Raw genomic sequence first — 17005 nt, forward strand, 5'->3', positions numbered from 1 at the left:
TAGATGTCAACACTAGGGAACCCAGTTAAGAGCATGTGAAAACTCTACCGTTTTCAGGAGCTCAAATTATTCCACAATAAAGGTCCAGGTTTTCAACCTTGACTCCCAGCCTGGACTTGAGTCTTCCCGTCTGCATCCATACAAGGGACAAGGCCAGTGCAGTGTCCCCGCCCCTTGCGGGTAGGTAGACCCCGCACACGGTGGCCCCTGTTCCAAGGGCACACTGAGCGCATCACGGGAAGCGGTGGGGTGGACAAGGAGTGAGCGCAGAGGAACTGGCCCTGGGGACACTGAAGACCCACGTATCATAAAACATCAGCAGGGCTCTATGTGACCTTATGGAATTAAACAGGGACGCACGTGTTTCAGGCATATCGGCCTGGCAGCGCCGTTTATTCCATTACTAGGAAGGTTCAGCAGCTGCCATCTGAGTAAACAAGAAGGGTGAGTACAGGGCCAAGCAGGGTGGGGACGGGGCGAAGCAGGGTGGGGAGGGGGAGAACCAGGGCGCGGAAGCAGCAGGTGCAAACACCCAAAGCTTCCTCTTCGGATTTGCCCAGACCACGGCTCAGCGTCTGCTCCAAAACGCGAGGAGGGGGCGATAAGACGACGCTTCCTGGCCTTCCCCTCCCCGGGGCCGGGCCCCTGACCCGGGACAGGCGCGCCCCGGGGTCACCGCGGCCCCGTGGCCGCGTGAGTCTTCTGGTGGCGGATGAGGTTGCACTGGCGGGTGAAGTCCTTCCCGCAGCGGGCGCAGCGGTGCGGCCTCTCCCCGGTGTGGCTGCGCTCGTGCTCCAGGAGGAAGGAGCGCCGGCCGTAGCTCTTCCCGCACTGGGCGCAGCGGTGCGGCCGCTCGGGCCGGTGGCTGCGCTGGTGCTGGATGAGGCCGGCGCTCTGGCTGAAGGCCTTCCCGCACTCCCGGCAGCGGTACCGCCGGTGCGCGTCGTGGATGCCGCGGTGATTGAACAGCCCCGAGCTGCGGCTGAACGCCTTCCCGCACTCGCCGCACGCGTAGGGCCTCTCGCCCGTGTGCACCCTGCGGTGGCGGGTGAGGCCCGAATTCTGGGCAAAGGTCTTGCCGCACTCGTCACATGTGTGCCATCCCCGCCCCGGGGGGCCGCCCCGGCGCCCCTCTGCCCAGCCGGGTCCAGGCCCGGGACCCCCGCGTGCCTCCTCCCAGGTCTGTGCGGAAAGGACTTCCCCGCGGGACTCCGCTATCTTGGGACAGTCTTTCCTCGGCACCACTTCTCTGTCCTCAGCCATGCTCGTTCCATCTGAAACACAAGAGACCAGGCAAGCGTCACCTGCTCCGACCCCACGGGAGGGTCCCTGTGCGCGTGAAACCGCAGACTGCTTCCACCTGGTGTGATCCCAGGTCACAGAGCAGAGAGGAGGAGCTTGGAAACAGAAGGGCCAGTGCGGAAGCCTCCCTCCAAGTAACAGGGAAGGCTGCCCTCCGGCAGAATGTGGCTCAGTCCTTCCTGACAGGGCAGGGGCCTGGAGAGGACTCCTTAGGCTTCTTCATGGGGAGGGCAGCTCAACGTCAGGGTGCCTTCTCCTAGTTTTCCCCTAGAACCCCTCCCCGATTTGGGTGCGGAGCCTCAAGGAGACCACGTACTCATTCTTTCCTTTATGGAACAAGTGCTCCCACTCTTCTGGGGGCATCGGACAGTAAGTACTACAACCGTCAGATCTGCGACATCCCAGGTGCGTCCCCGCACGTCCCAGGTATGACCTGGCCTGTCCCAGTGGGCTCCAGGCACATCCCAGGTGTGTCCCAGCACAAGGCCCTTACTGGCTCCACACTCTGCCTGGAAAGCTCTAGGCTCAGACAACAGCTAGAGTTTGCTCAGTTCCCACCTTCTTGGTTCCTGTACTCAGGGCTGCGGTTGGCCTGCCACACCCATGGCGCCCTCGATGCCCCCGACTCGCTCCAGTCCCGGCCTGGTGCACAGCACTGACCACCGTCTGACACGCGGCATCGCCACCCCATCTGTGTGCTATGTGTTTCCCCCATCCCACAGTCTAATCTCCATGACAGTGGGATCTTTTTGTTTTATTCCTTGGGTCATGGCTGGCACATGGCAGTTATTCAATAAATATGTGTTGAATGAATAAAAAACAACAAGGACTGAAACCGAGCCTGCTGCTGTGGCCTCAAATGACCGGCCCAGGCATGGGCACGGGAGGCACACGGCACCCGATGGAACTGGCCCACACCGGACGCTTGTCCAACCAACCCAATCGGACTTGAAGGAATTGAAGACAGGAATGGAGACACACAGACCCAAACTGTCTAGACAGCAGAGCACAGCCCAGTGGAATCTTCAGGACGTCTCAGGTTCCCTGGGCATGACTGCTGGGGGAAGCCATCGAGACTACGAGACAGCCAACCGACCCATGAGCTGGATCTGGACAATCGAAAGCTCCTCACCCCCTCCCCTGAACTTGAAACGTGAGCTCTAGCTGCCTGCCCCGCTCCCAAAAGCTGCCCCAAGGACAGTGACTACCTGGACAGCACGCATGACTGCAGTCAGGTAAAGCCTCTACATAAACTTGTAAAATGTGTGGGCGGGTGCCGAGATCTACGCATTTTGCCATGCCCAGGACAAGCCTCCTTTGCTTATTAAAACTGCCATCCACCCCCTTTCTCTGGTCTCTTCCTGCCCCCCACATAAGGGGCAGCCTCAGGTGACACCTGGGAAGCTCCCAAGGACCTTGTGAACCAACAGATTTCCACCTTGCAACCCAGAAAAGTCTCAGGAAAACACCCACCAACCCCGGTCCTTTTGCCAAAACATCCGGCTTTTTCTCCCCCATCCAATTGTACTGTCGCTCACGCACCAGAACGGGCGCCTTGTAGGGCTCCTCTGTTGTCAGACCACGGTTCTCCTGCTCCTTTTAGCTGGGGGAGGACAATAGGTGTGGAAAACAGAAATGTGTCTGCAGAGAAGAAACAGACCACAAATGGGATCAGTACTGCCCTCTGCCCAAACTTCATATTTATAGTTGAGATACACAAGGAAACCGGGTGGAATGAAAGCAAAGACATTTCTCACCTTTTTCATAATTAGCACTTACACAGCCCTCCATGACTTACAAGGCACTGTCACATGTGGTATCACCCGAACGCACCTCTTTATTCGGGGTTATTACACCACCTCTTTAACAAACTGCATGACAAAAGGTAGACCTGTAGCTAGACAGACTCTACACGTACATAGAAAAAGCCTGGAAAATACACAACAATTTAACAAGTGTGGCTACTCCTGGGGAATAAAATTCGGAGAACTTTCATGTTTTACTATATACAAACTCCTATATTATTGGGATTTTTTACTATCAGCATGAATTCTGAAAGAAAAGCAAACTCAGTACTACACAGTAACCTTAAATGCAGCTTGATTTAAAAAGATTGAAGAGCTGGACGTTGGTTTTTGGTCCTTGTAATCTCAAACACTTACTATGTTGCTTAACAAAACTGGCTTTTCCTACATGTACAACATATACCTGCGCTGACAGTCCTAGAAGAGAACTTTTTGATTTGTAGATGTCCTCTGTGTACTCTCCTATGGCCATGGCAAATGCTTAATGAATGACTGGATGAAGGGATGGATGGAGGAGAGGATGGAAGGATGGGTGGAGGGAGAGAGGGAGGGAAGGAGGGAAGGAAGGAAGGAAGGAAGGAAGGAAGGATAGATAGATAAAGGGGTGGATGGAAGGAAGGGAGGGAGAAAGGAAGGAAGAGGGATGGATGGATGGGAGGAAGGAGGGGTGGAAGGAAGGATGGATAGATGAAGGGATGGAGGCAGGGATGGATGGATGAATGAGAGGATGGATGGATGGATAGATGGATGGGAGGATGGGAGAGAGGGATGAAGGGATAGAGAGACGGATGGAGGAATGGATGGATGAGAGGATGGAAGGATGGGTGGAAGGAGAGAGGAAGGAAGGAAGGAAGGAAGGAAGGATAAAGGGGTGGATGGAAGGAAGGGAGGGAGAAAGGAAGGAAGAGGGGATGGATGGATGGGAGGAAGGAGGGGTGGAAGGAAGGATGGATAGACGAAGGGATGGAGGCAGGGATGGATGGATAGATGGACGGGAGGATGGGAGAGAGGGATGAAGGGATGCAGAGACGGATGGAGGAATGGTTGGATGAGAGGATGGACTTACTCAGATGTGCTTCCTGAAGGGAGAAGAAAGGGAAACATGCCTGGAAAATAAAAAGTCCAAGTTCATGGAGAGGAGAAAGAAACAAAGGAATTGACTGGGAAGATGTTCATAAAAGAGGAAAATGAAATCAAAGGAATTTAATCTGATGAGGTCACTGGAGCCAGAGGAAGGTCTGCAGAGCACATTTACTAAGAAAAAAAATCTTTTAAAATGAAGAGATATGTTTCAAGTGGCAGAAATCCATGATAACTACATGACTGCTAGGGTAGACGAAATAGAGGCAGGAAGCAGAGAGGCAAGAGAAGTTGTGGCTTTGATGAAGTGAAAATGCAAACAGCAGACGCCACTGCAGACTGACTGTTAGAAAGTTAACAGGGGCGCCTGGGTGGCGCAGTCGGTTAAGCGTCCGACTTCAGCTCAGGTCACGATCTCGCGGTCCGTGAGTTCGAGCCCCGCGTCCGGCTCTGGGCTGACGGCTCGGAGCCTGGAGCCTGTTTCCGATTCTGTGTCTCCCTCTCTCTCTGCCCCTCCCCCGTTCATGCTCTGTCTCTCTCTGTCCCAAAAATAAATAAAAAACGTTGAAAAAAAAATTAAAAAAAAAAAAAGAAAGTTAACAGATAGTCCGGCAGAGGCTACGCTGTCCTGGTGAGAAATCAGACAGAAGCTGAGCCAGCTGTGACAGGGAGAGCTCGAACGGGACGACAGCTGGCACAGCCCCCAGCGCCCAGGCCTGCACCCGCCACTGAATTACACACCAGGAAATGCCAGACTGATTCCACTGGATTCCCCCGCCCAGTCTGCCACCCACTGCGCGTTCCCCACCCCTTCCTCACCCCTTTATACTGCAAACGTAAGCCCACATGGGCAACGGGGACCTGGAAGAACAGCTACCATATACTAAGCAAAATGCCTGCCAAGTGCTTTTCATCAGTGGTCTGTTCTGTGCTCGCAACTACCTTCTATGGTACGTACTTGTTAGACTGAATTGTGTTGTCTCCCTCCCCCTAGAGTCACATGTTGAAGCCCTAACTATATTTAAAAATGGGGCCTTTTAGGAAATTAATTAGGGTAATTAAGAGTGGGGCCCTAAATGGGGCGCCTGGGTGGCTCAGTCGGTTAAGCGTCGGACTTCAGCTCAGGTCATGATCTCACGGTTCGTGGGTTCGAGCCCCGCGTCAGGCACCGTGCTGACAGCTCAGAGCCTGGAGCCTGCTTCAGTTTCTGTGTCTTCCTCTCTCTCTCTGCCCCTCCCCTGCTCACACTCTGTCAATCTCTCTCTCAAAAAGTAGATAAACATTAAAAAAAAAAAAAAAAAAAAGAAGAAGAGTGGGGCCCTAATCTAATAGGACTAATGTCCTTATAAGAGGTAACAGCACCAAAACTTTCTTTCTCTCTTCCAACAGGAACGTATACAGAGAAAGGCATGTGTGAGAACAAAGCGAGAAGGTGGCCGTCAACAACCCAGGAAGGCAGGTCTCACCAGAAACCAAGCCTGCTCGTATCTTGATCTTGGAGATCCAGCCTCAAGAACTGTGATCAAATGAATTTCTGTTTCAGCCACCCAGTGTGTGTCATTCTATTACAACAGCCCAAGCAAACTAAGGCAATGCTATTATCAACCCCATTTTGGAGATGAGGGAACTGAGACCAAATGGTTAAATAAACCTGCCCACGTACAAGCAGCTTCTAAAACGCAAAGCCATGATTTGAATGTATCATACCCATTCCCTAAAGCTGCCCTCCACGGTGATTCCTGAAAGTCTTCCTAAGGTACCACGTGCCAGAATACCAGAGAGATGACAGGATAGTTCACAGGGGAAGCCTGAACGCAGGGAAGGGGACAAAGTGAGGACACTGGGCCCTCAGCAGCTGTAGCGCTGACCTTACCTGGTAAAGGGACTTCTGAGCCCCTGGTTCCCCAGGTCTGGACTTTTCATTTGTTTTTGCTTGACAAGAGGGGATGTGTTCAACACCAGAAAAGTCCTATCCCTCACCTGTCTCTCCAGTAGGGTGGGACTCTTGGGCAGTGTCACGCGGGAGCTGGGGCTCCTCGGGCTGGGACGGAAGGCTCAGTGACGTCTGCTCGCCTAGAGGCACCGTCTCTCTAGAGCAGACTTCTCGTCCCTGTCCGTAGGCTACCATCTGGAAACAGAGAGGTGACATTTGACTTCTGAAGAAGTTAACTGTCTAAAGAAACCCTTCCCAGAAAGCAGCAGGAAGCAGAGTCAGTGTCAGAGTCAGTGAAGGGGATACAAAACAAGGGATCCAAGGGTCCTTGATGACACACATACACTTTTTCCCTGCAAATCTCCCTTCCTACCTCAAGTTGTGGTTCATCGAGCTCCTTCTCCAGATCCTCCAGCAGAATCACAGCCTCTTCCCCGCTCTCTGGACAGTGCTCCTGCACCCAGGCCTGGAGCTCCTTGGGCAGGATGGTCAGGAACTGCTCCAGCACCAGCAGCTCCAGGATCTGCTCCTTCGTGCTGGCATGAGGCCTCAACCACTGGCGGCACAGCTCTCGGAGCTGGGTGAGAGCCTCCCTGGGCCCAGGAGTTTCCTGGTAACACAGCTGTCGAAAGCGCGTTCGGAAGACTTCCCTCGCCAGGGGACTGCTACGTTTCAGTCTGGATTCCTGCATCTGGAGGCGACTTTCCGTCTCCACCTTCACGGTCAGTTCTTCCCAAGCCTCAGGACCGTGTACATCCATGGGCAAAACCTCCTTTGAGTCTGTATTCATCCTGACTTTGAATAGTTTACAAAGCACCCTCCAGCTGGAGTCGTGTTTTAGAAGCACCTTGAGAAGTTCCCTCTTGAGCAGTAAAAATCACTGTTTATATAGAAGAATGACAACAGCTAGAGATGGGCACTGATACCATAAGCAACTGTCATAGACCCCAAGCCTCTTCACTGAAAGTAAAGTCATTTGGTGACCAAAGGATGGGAATAATGGAAAACATAAGGTCATAATGTGCAAAAATCACAGGCTTTCAAGTTAAACAGAACTGGATTCTATTATGGTTCTAACATTTACCAATTTACTGATTGAGTGACTTTCAGCCAATTTCTTATCGTCCTTCAATCTCAGTTTCTCAATGTAAAGAAATAGCAATAAAAATACCTTACAGAGCTCATGGAGAAGAGAGGGACCACACAATTCACTCGGAATTGTTAAAAAGTTCAGACTCGTTTTTTCAAAGTCAAATCAGAGAAAGAATAGATGAAAATACTGCTCTTATCTTTGATAAATGAATGAGCTAACTCTCATTGGACTCTTTGCTAGAGTTTCAAAACAATCTTGAAAACAACCATTCCATTTCAGGTTGTTGTCCTTTGAGCTAAATTTATTGAAAACTTTATTAAACTGAGAGTAACAGCGCTGCGCTGCAGTCCACAACACGCTTTCGGCTACGAGACCACATTTAAGGCTCACGTCACCCTCTGAGGTTTGGTGACAACCACGATGTGAGGTTGCCTAAGGTCAAACCCTCTGTGAGGACAGGCCCTGGGGGAAGCGGTCTGCTCCCAGCCAGGCTGCGCCTCTCAATCACCTGGAAGTGCCGCCCCGCAGCTGAGTTCCAGCTGGACAGGTGGGGGGGGGGGGGGGGGGGGGGAAGGAAGACAGGAGGGGTGGACAGGACGTCCAGGGAATGGAATCCTGGGTGGATGGAGATCCGGGGAGGGACGGCGATCTGGGGTGGAGGGGGATCCAGGTGGGAATCGGGGACAGCTGCGGAGCCAGGGTGTATGGAAACCCGGGGTGTATGGGGATCCCAGCACGGAGGGGAATCCGGAGACGGAGGAGGATCCAGGAACAGATGCGGATCTTGGGACGGAGGGGTATGCGGGGACGGATGCGGATCCGGGGTTCGGGCGGGAGGGAGGCAGGGCTCCCAACGCCGCAGGTGCGCTCCAGGGCGCGAGGATCGCGAGGCTAAAGGAAGCGGAAGGGCAACGGGCACGTTCTGCGCCTGAAAGCCAGTCCGCTCCAAGCCCCTTCACCGGTTTCGGAACCGAAAGGAGAGGGCGTGACATCTTACACCCGTGCTTGCCTCCCCCGCCCCCGAGGCCGGACGCCCAGGCCGTTCCCGCCGAGTCCAGCCCGCGGCCGTCATGCCAGTGGCGGCCCTCGAGCCTCGCGGCCTTCCCAGGCCCTGCCCGCGCGACGTCCCCTCCCCGGGCGGAGGCCCGCCTTCCGCAACCCGCCCCCCACCCCCCCAGCCACGCCCGCCCGGGTTCCCGGCGCCGACTCACGGGAGCTGGACGCTGCAGGGAGACGGAGAGCGCCGACGCGGCGTCTGCGGGAGCGCGCCGGCCGGAACAATGCGCCGCACCGAGGGGGCTGCCGGCCGCGGGGGGCGCTCGGGGCCGAGGCACTTCCGGGCCGCTCTAGGATCCCGCGTCTCGCCGCCCGCCGCCCGCCGCCAGCCTCCCCGCGGCTCACGTGGTTGGAGCTGCGGCCGCAGGTGCGCCCCGCGCAGGTTTTAAACTGAAGCGCAGGAATCCTAGGTCATTAACTTGACGACACTTATTTTTAAAACTTTTTTTTTTTTTTAAAGAATATATTACCTGTGGTTTTTAAAAAACCTCAGGCAACGCCAAAATTAACCAAGTAAAAGGTGAAATCCCATCCTGTCACTAAGGTCCCCCTACCCTGGGATCGCCGCTGTCATGGTTCGCTGGGGATTTGCGTGTATACTTCCGATCTTTCTCACGTGCAGCTGCATAGACAGGCATTAAGCTATTTTACATTTAGGGGTTTTTTTAATCACTTATTTTAACGTTTTCACTTCAGGTATCTTAGATCTCTTTATTGGTCGTGTAGGTCCGACTCATTTGGTGGCTGAGAACATCAAGCACAGAGACTGCAATTTATTTGTCCAGGCCCCTACACATTGATAGACTTTCCTTCTTCCTTCCTCCCTTCCTTCCTTCCTACCTTTTTTCCTTCTGCTTTCCTTCTTCCTTCCTCCTTTCCTTCCTTCCTTTTGTTTTTTGCTACAGAGGTTTTTTTGGATTTTTAGTGGTAATACAAAATCTGTCCAAAATAAGTTGGCTTTATTTGTACAAAAGAGTATAATTATTAGTACAGCTAGTCATCCATCAATTTTATCATGCCAACCAGAATGATAGTATTGCATAAATTATGTTTGTTTTGTTTTTAACAGAACCTCATTATTTAATAAATATTTTTAATGTTTATTTTAGAGAGAGAGAGAGCATGTGTGCTAGCCCGGGAGGGGCAGAGAGAGGGGGACAGAGAAGATGAGGCAGGCTCTGTACTGACAGCAGAGAACCTGAGGTGGGGCTTGAACTCACGAACCTTGAGATCATGACCTGAGCAGAAGTCAGACACTTAGCCACCCAGGCGCCCCCAAAACCTCATTGTTTATTTTAATTACAGCAGTAGGAAAGTATCTTGAATGTTAATGTAAATTCTGTGATGCGTTTTAACTCCAAAACTATAGCTCTATATATTTCTTCGGTTGGTCTCCTCAACCTAGCCATCTAGGGTCATTAAATAAACACAAGCTTCATCCTTTATGTTGACTTCTTCTGAATATCCAATAAGTCTGTTATCATTAAGAGCAGCAGCATGAAGCAAATCTGCTCAAAATCCTGATCACTCTCTTCTACACACCTCACTTCCAGAGCCCTCAGTACAAACTTTTCCAACAAACTATATAATGGCCACAAATTCCCAGCTTCCCTTTAACTGGAATACAGTCCAAATATGTTATTCTTGGGGCACGTGGGTGGCTCAGCCGGTTAAGCATCAGACTTTTGATTTCAGCTTAGGTCATGATTTCACAGTTCGTGGGATCGAGCCCCTTGACAATGAAGCACCAGAGAGTCTGCTTGAGATGCTATCTCCCTCTCCCTCTGTCCCCCTCCTGCTCATGCTCTCTCTCTCTCAAAATAAATAAATAAACATTTTTTTAAAAACCCACGATTCAGCTCAGACAAGAAGAAATGCTGACTACAAGAACATTGAGCGTTACCTGAATTTGGAAACAGGTATATTGGGATATTGACTCTTCTGTGGGTTATGTCATAAGCTTAAAAAAAAAAAAAATGAAGAAGGAGGAGGGAGAAGAACAAGAAGAAGATGGAGAAAAGGATTTGGAGAACTGTTAACAAACAGATTGAGGGAACTAGCTGGTATGAGGATTAAAATGTATCAAGTATAACAATATTGATGTCCCATGTGAACCTTCCCTAACCCAAGATAGTTTCAGTAAGTACGTGGGCAAGCTCATGTGCTCAATGGATGTCACCAATCAATTCTGAACCCTAGGTATGATGTAACATTCCATTTGGAACAGCCAGTCACCTGTTGATTACATTGGACTCTCTCTATAATGGAGAGAACAAAACTGCTTCAGAGCGATACATTTTGTTTGGATTTCCATTGGCCTTCCATGCCCACCATCTTGGTATTGACTTGATGAAAGCTGTGCTCACACCAGCCCTAACTTAGTTGGGCATTGAAATGAAGTGTTTTTCCCCCCAGTCTACTTTCTAAGTTTATTTATTAATTTTTGAGTGGGGGGCAGAGAGAGAGAGAGAGAATCCCAAGCAGGATCCTAGCTGTCAGCGTAGAGGCTGATGTGGGGCTCAAACTCATGAACCGGGAGATCATGACCTGAACCCAAACCAAGAGCCAGGCACCTAACCCACTGAGCCACCCAGATGCACCCCACCCCCAGATCTGTACTTTCAGCTAGGTTCTTGTGAATCCTTCTTTCCTGTCCTTTAATGCTACCTTGGGCATACCCCATAGCTTTCTGGTCAATTTTAAGTATTAAAGATCCTATCCAGAGGTGTCTGGCTGGCTCAGTAGGTAGAGCATGTGACTCTTGATTTGGGGGTTGTGAGGTTTGAGCCCCACCTTGGGTGTAGAGATTACTTAAAAATACAATATTAGAAAAAAATAAAGATCCCATTCAATTTATTTTTTTTATTTTAATGTTTATTTATTTTTGAGAAAGAAAGAGACAGAGTGCGAGTGGGGGAGGGACAGAGAGAGGGAGACACAGAATCTGAAGCAGTCTTCAGGCTCTGAGCTGTCAGCACAGAGCCCCACGCAGGGCTTGAACTCACAAACCCAAAGATCATGACCTGAGCCAAAGTCAGACGCTTAATCAACTGAGCCACCCAAGTGCCCCCCATTCAACTTATTTTTAGCTTGAAAATTTATTATCTATTGAATACGTTACATAGCAACAGATTCAAAATACAAGAAGTATAAAAGGGCAAATGTTGAAAAGTCTCCCTCTGGAGGGTACTTGCGATGAGCACTGGGTGTTATAGGTAAGTGATGAATAACTAAATTCTACTCCTGAAACTAATATTATAATATATGTTAACTAACTAGAACTTAAATAAAAATGTGAAACATTAAAAAAAATCTCCCTGTGAATTTTTCTTCTGTTGACTTTGATAATGATATTGTAGATCCATAGGAAAATGTCCTTATATTTTAGAGATGGGTATCGAAGTATTCAAAGGTGTTATGTGTAATGATGTCTATAATTTACTTCGAAATACTTCAGCAGAGGAAGAAAAAGCAAATATGGCAAAATGAACAATTATAAATGTAGGTGCGTATATGGTGTTCATTATATATAAACACATAAATCCTTGGGAGTAACTGTTTCCGAATTCAGATTTTCTTAAGACTGTGTTTGCCCCAGATGACCGATGGCTTCGGACGAAACACCTTCAGCGGTTTCTCCTTCGCCCAGTAAGGGCAGGCAGGTGTCCAACCTCAGAGCCAGGGTCACCACGCCGCCCAGTCCCGTGGGGGCCTGGGCCTCCGGACGCACGGAGCCCAGAAGTAAACGCGGCCCCGTCCGGGAGGTGGGCGCAGCGGTGGGCTCCCGCCGACCAGGCAGAGACACACTGCCCCCTCAACCCCCGGCCAGCGCCCCCATGACACACACACACACACACACACACACACACACACACACACACAGCAGGCGTTCTGCCCGTCCCCCCGCGTGCAGCCCTCCACATCACTGTGGACAAAGCCCATCCCATGGGTCGTGTGGCCAGAACCCCTGCCGCAGGGGGAGGGGGTGCCCATCGAGATGCTGGAGGCTCTGCAGATGAGAACCAGCCTCCAAATGCAGCTGACGGCCGGCGTCGCGCCGCCCCGCCGGGTGTACGGCCGCGCCCCCTGCTGGACGGAGGCCGCCCCCCACCCCCGCCCCGTCTCTGTCTGTCTCTGTCTCAAAATAAATAAAAATCGAAACAAAATTAAAAAAAAAAAAAAAAAAAAAACTACAACGCTCTAACAATATCTAAAAGCGATGCCACCCCAAATCTTCACCAAATTTTTTATCTTTGCAAAGCTCATAGGCAAAAAATGGTATATTATTGTAGTGTTAACTAGCATTTTAATTATGAAAACATGAGTACATTAATATTCATGTGCATTTCCTTTCTGTGAACTTTCTGTTTACACCCTTTCCCTTTTTCCTACTTGTGCTCGTTTTTCTCTTGACTCGTATAATCATCATATACTAAGGAAATTAGACCTTTGTGATAATTTGTAATATTTCCATTCTACTTTCTTTATGGGGGCTTTAGTTTACAGCAATTTTTAATTTTTTAAGTTAAATTTACTAATTTTATATGTTTTCTGTGATAAGAAAGGCCTTCTTTGTGCGATGACTATAACAGAAAATTCTCATGTAGTTTTTTTCTAGTACTTTCACAGTTTTACTTTTTTCCTACTTAAATTTTGAACCACCTGGAAATGATCCAGTTGTAAGATGTGAAGTGCGGACTACACTCTACTTATTTTTTTCTTCAGATTTTTACACAGATGTCCCAGTACCATTTCTTGAATGATTTATCTTTTCTCTAGTAACCTGAGATGACATTTTTATCAAATGCTTAAATATCGATATTGCCTACTTCTGGATTTTCTATCCTGTTTATACTACAGTACTTTGTTCATTGTAGCTTGTAATATGTTTTAAAATCCCAGAGGCTTGCGTTTTCCTTGTTACTCTTTTCTGAATTTTCCTGGCTATTAATGCTTGTTTACTTTCACATAAACTTGAGAAGCAATTACCCAGTTTGAAAACAAAATTCTATGTTAATTTTTATTGGCATTATATTAAATACCTAGACTCACGTGTAGAGAAATTGATTTTCCTCTTTCTCCATATCTTTGGTCAATCAACAATATATGAAGATTTTCTTTTAATGTTTATTTATTTTGAGAGAGACAGAGCAGGAGACGGGCAGAAAGAGAGAGAGAAAGAGAATTCCATTGCGGGGCTCGAGCCCAAGAGCTGAGATCATGACCTGAGGTGAGATCAGAGTCTGACATTCAACCGACTGAGCCACCCAGGCCCCTTGAGATCTACCTTTTAAGTGGCGATAATCAATAACCCTCCAGTTTGCCCTCCCGAAGGCAATTCCCTCTCCCACCGCACGTGTGTGACAGCGACTTCAAGCCGGACCCCAGGCCACCTGGTCCTCCGCCTGTCTCCGCCTCCACCTGCGCTCCAGTCTGCTTGGCCCAAACCCCCTCCGGCGCGTGTCCTGAGCGGACGTCCTGAGTAATAGGGGTGCCCAGCTGGCTCAGTGGGTAGAGCATACAGCCCTGAGGTTGTGAGTTCAAGCCCCACCTTGTGCATAGAGTTTCCTTAAGTTAATTAATCAAAAAGATAAAATAAAGAAAAAGCATGTGTCTTGGGAAAAATGGAAATAATTAAATGAAGAAATATGTTATCCCCCCCCCCCCAAAGTTCTGCCAACATGGAAGTCACAGTAGAAACTACACAAGACTAACGTTTTCCTTTGCTCCCCTCAGGAAGAAATCTTTAGCCCTAACTGGGAATGTGACTTTTAGTTTGGTCATACCTCTAAGAATTCATATCCCTCCTTGTCAAAGACAGGAATCCTTAGGAAATAACGGTTGCTTTTAAAGCTAGTATAAATAACAGATGAAAACTGCAGTAGAGATAACATTAGTTTGAAAATGCCTTAAATAAGCCGCGGCGTCCAGTGTTAGTTACAGTGTTACTCGGCAGACAATCTTATCAGTTCCTCTTTGTTAGGCAACATGTTTCTCTGGTGCTCAATTATCCGGTCGTTTCCTTAGCGGGGAATCCTTTCTAAGCAGAACTTGTCAGGGAATGAGAATTCGGCGGGAGGCTGAAACGTGAATCCACTAACTCAACTGACAAAGTAGGTTCCAGCAGGAGAAGAGCTACCGAAAAGGTGGGGAAGGAGGGGTGGGGCGGGATTAGAGGGAATTACTCCACTGGGTGGAGAGTAAGGAATTAACTCTGCAAAAGAGAGCACTTACGCATCGCTTGGGAAGGGCGACACTACGGGAGGGAAAGCCAGCCGACGAGGATGGGATTCGAACCCACGCGTGCAGAGCACAATGGATTAGCAGTCCATCGCCTTAACCACTCGGCCACCTCGTCGCACGGGAACCCAGGCTGTTCTAGTTCTTCCTCCCCGCTGCACTCCATGATTTCCCCCAATGCGTCCGGTCGCCCTTCCCTGGCTTGCTCGCCACACCCGGTCCGAGTCAAGTGTCTGAAAGGACACAGACCCCACGGCCCCGGCGCGGGGGGCAAACGCCCTCCGGCAGGTGGAACCAGGCCCGGGTGCGCTGACCTTCAAGGGCGAGAATGGGCTTCGGAAAGAAGCGGGCAGGCGAGAGCGTGCGGGGAGGTCCCTGCGGGAGGCGGGCGTGGGGAGGTCCGTGCGGGGAGGCCCATCCAGCTGGGCACCAGGTGCGCTCACCTGTCGCGGTCCGTCCTGCAGGGCGGGGGTGCAGGTGTGGCTCCGTCCCGAGCATCTCTGACTGCGGCCCCCACTTCTCATCTGCACCCCCCTCCCCTCCTCCCGCACTCCTGAGGGTCTGGTGCTTGTTTAGTGCAGAGCTTTGGGGGAAGATGTGCTTTTTCCGCCAAAATGTTGGCTTCTTTCCCTCCCTGTGCAATCTCTTAGCTCTGTTCTCAGCTGTGTTGCGGGGAGTGGTTTTCTCTCCCCCGCGGTCTCCGAATTTCAGAATCCCTCCGGTCAGCACGAAACTACCACCTCGGCTACTGCATCCACGCCGCTAAATGGGACCGTCTTTCCCGTTCCTCTGCAGGGACACTCGCTCTTCAGAGAGTCAAGGGCAACCCCATTCCCACCAGCAACTTCAGAACGATTCCCAGGGGAGGGGGAGGAGCGGCATGGACACCACCCTCCCTCAGCTGGAGGGCAGGGAATCGTGTGTGCGTTCTGATCATCCCCGTCCAGCAATGCCGGAGTAAGCAAACAGTAACTGTAGCTAAATGCAGGATGAAATGTTCTACATTTAATTCAAACTCTGAGCATCAGGGTCAAGATACCTAGAAAGGATATTTTCAATTAATTAAACCTCTTGGGTTAATAATCCTAGTTGTTTTTTTTTATCATAAGGTTCTGATGAATATTAGTTAATATCAATAAAATGCTTAGAAAATTATCTTGCAAACAGTAATTGTTGTGTAAGTCTTTGACACTGTAAGTTGTTTTCAGACTAATAAATAAACTAATAATTAATTACATGAAATTGTATTCAACAAGAAAAAGAAAACCCGGTAGGAAAAAAAAAAATTTAAAAACCCCACCAGGTATGGTCAATGCACAGAAGACCATCGGATGGTTAATGAACATAACTGAAGTGCACCAGCTAACTTGTACATGGGGATAGGACACTTAAAACCTCATTCTCCCTCCCCTACTCCCACTTCAGATTTCTGAAATACTGCCCATGCAGGTGTTAACTGGCCCAGCCACCCTGAAGGACAATTGCGTAAGACCTATTAAAATTTACAAAGTTCATACCCTTCCTTAACCCAACAGTCAGCCCACTAGTAGAGAATTCTGCTAGAGAAATACCAACACTAGTGTGAAAATACACACACACACACTCACACACACACACACACACACACACACACACACACAACATTACATACATTTTCGTGGAGGGCTACTTCTGATAGTTAAATATTAGAGACTGCCCAATGCCTAACAAATGGAATAATTTTATGATCAAGCATAACATTGGAGGAGTCTGTGGTCATTAATAAGAACAACACAGAGCTACATGTAGTAACTTACAAATATTTTCCCAATTACTTTTTCTTAAGGCAAATTGTAGAACCGTATGTATAGCATTTTCATATTGTTTTGGTACTGTGTTTCATTTTAGGTGATAAAATGAGTTTAGATATTTATTATTATTTTTAAAAGGGGGTTTTATTTAATGTTTAAAAATTTACTTATTTTGACAGAGAGGACTCACAAGCACATACATGAGCGGGGAAGGGGCAAAGAGAGAGAGAGGATCCCAAGCAGGCTCCACTGTGCCAGCACAGAGCCCCATGTGGGGCTTGAACTCATGAACTGAACCTTGAGATCATAACCTGAGCGGAAGCAAAGAGTTGGATGCTTAACCTACTGAGCCACCCAGGTGTCCCCAGATATTTCTTATTTTTTAAAGTAATCTCTACACCCAACGTGGGGCTCCACCTTACAACCTGGAAATCAAGAGTCACACGGTCTACTGACTGGGCCAGCCAAGCACCCCTGGTTTAGACATTTAATATCAGTGAGGGCCATTTAGCTGCAGCATCAATTTTATCAAGGTCCCAAATTTCGACTTTCCACGTTACCCTCACAGAAGTATTTACACCTACACCTACGTATCTATTAAGCATCACACAACAATTGTGCATTTCTTTTTAATGAGTTAGCTGAAGAGTTTTTAACATATCCCAATATTTTCAAAATTTATTTGGCATTTATTTTTTATATACTG

The 17005-nt window shown here is 49.2% G+C and overlaps 1 protein-coding gene and 1 non-coding gene across 4 annotated transcripts; both read right to left on the minus strand.

Annotated features, from left to right (window-relative positions):
- Positions 1-363: 363 nt before the first annotated feature.
- On the minus strand, positions 364-8538 carry ZSCAN9 (zinc finger and SCAN domain containing 9). 3 transcript variants are annotated; one of them, XM_053905358.1, is made up of 5 exons: positions 8425-8538; positions 6494-7000; positions 6168-6315; positions 2845-2943; positions 364-1274 (listed from the first exon to the last, which is right to left on the minus strand). In XM_053905358.1, the coding sequence occupies exons 2-5, from the start codon at positions 6908-6910 to the stop codon at positions 673-675; spliced, it is 1266 nt and encodes a 421-aa protein (XP_053761333.1). In that variant the 5' UTR covers positions 6911-7000; positions 8425-8538; the 3' UTR covers positions 364-672. The 3 variants fall into 3 exon arrangements, with proteins under 3 accessions (XP_053761333.1, XP_019292632.2, XP_019292633.2); XM_019437087.2 differs by lacking the exon at positions 8425-8538 and having other exon boundaries at positions 6494-7669; XM_019437088.2 differs by lacking the exons at positions 2845-2943; positions 8425-8538 and having other exon boundaries at positions 6494-7669.
- Positions 8539-14545: 6007 nt separating this feature from the next.
- On the minus strand, positions 14546-14627 carry TRNAS-GCU (transfer RNA serine (anticodon GCU)). Its single transcript has one exon. It is a non-coding gene; the product is annotated as a tRNA-Ser (tRNA).
- Between the last annotated feature and the right edge of the window lie 2378 nt (positions 14628-17005).

This window comes from Panthera pardus, unplaced genomic scaffold (genome assembly GCF_024362965.1).
Source record: "Panthera pardus isolate Hobbes unplaced genomic scaffold, ASM2436296v1 HiC_scaffold_17, whole genome shotgun sequence".
Classification (NCBI taxonomy): Eukaryota; Metazoa; Chordata; class Mammalia; order Carnivora; family Felidae; genus Panthera; species Panthera pardus.

Excerpts from the sequence above, each read along its gene's own strand:
- ZSCAN9 (XM_053905358.1), bottom strand. The coding sequence starts at position 6,910 with ATGAATACAGACTCAAAGGAGGTTTTGCCCATGGATGTACACGGTCCT. Across the intron at positions 2,944-6,167 it reads CCACCCTACTGGAGAGACAG|ACACATTTCTGTTTTCCACA; the intron begins GTGAGGGATAGG and ends TCTTCTCTGCAG. Across the intron at positions 1,275-2,844 it reads CCTACAAGGCGCCCGTTCTG|ATGGAACGAGCATGGCTGAG; the intron begins GTGCGTGAGCGA and ends CTTGTGTTTCAG.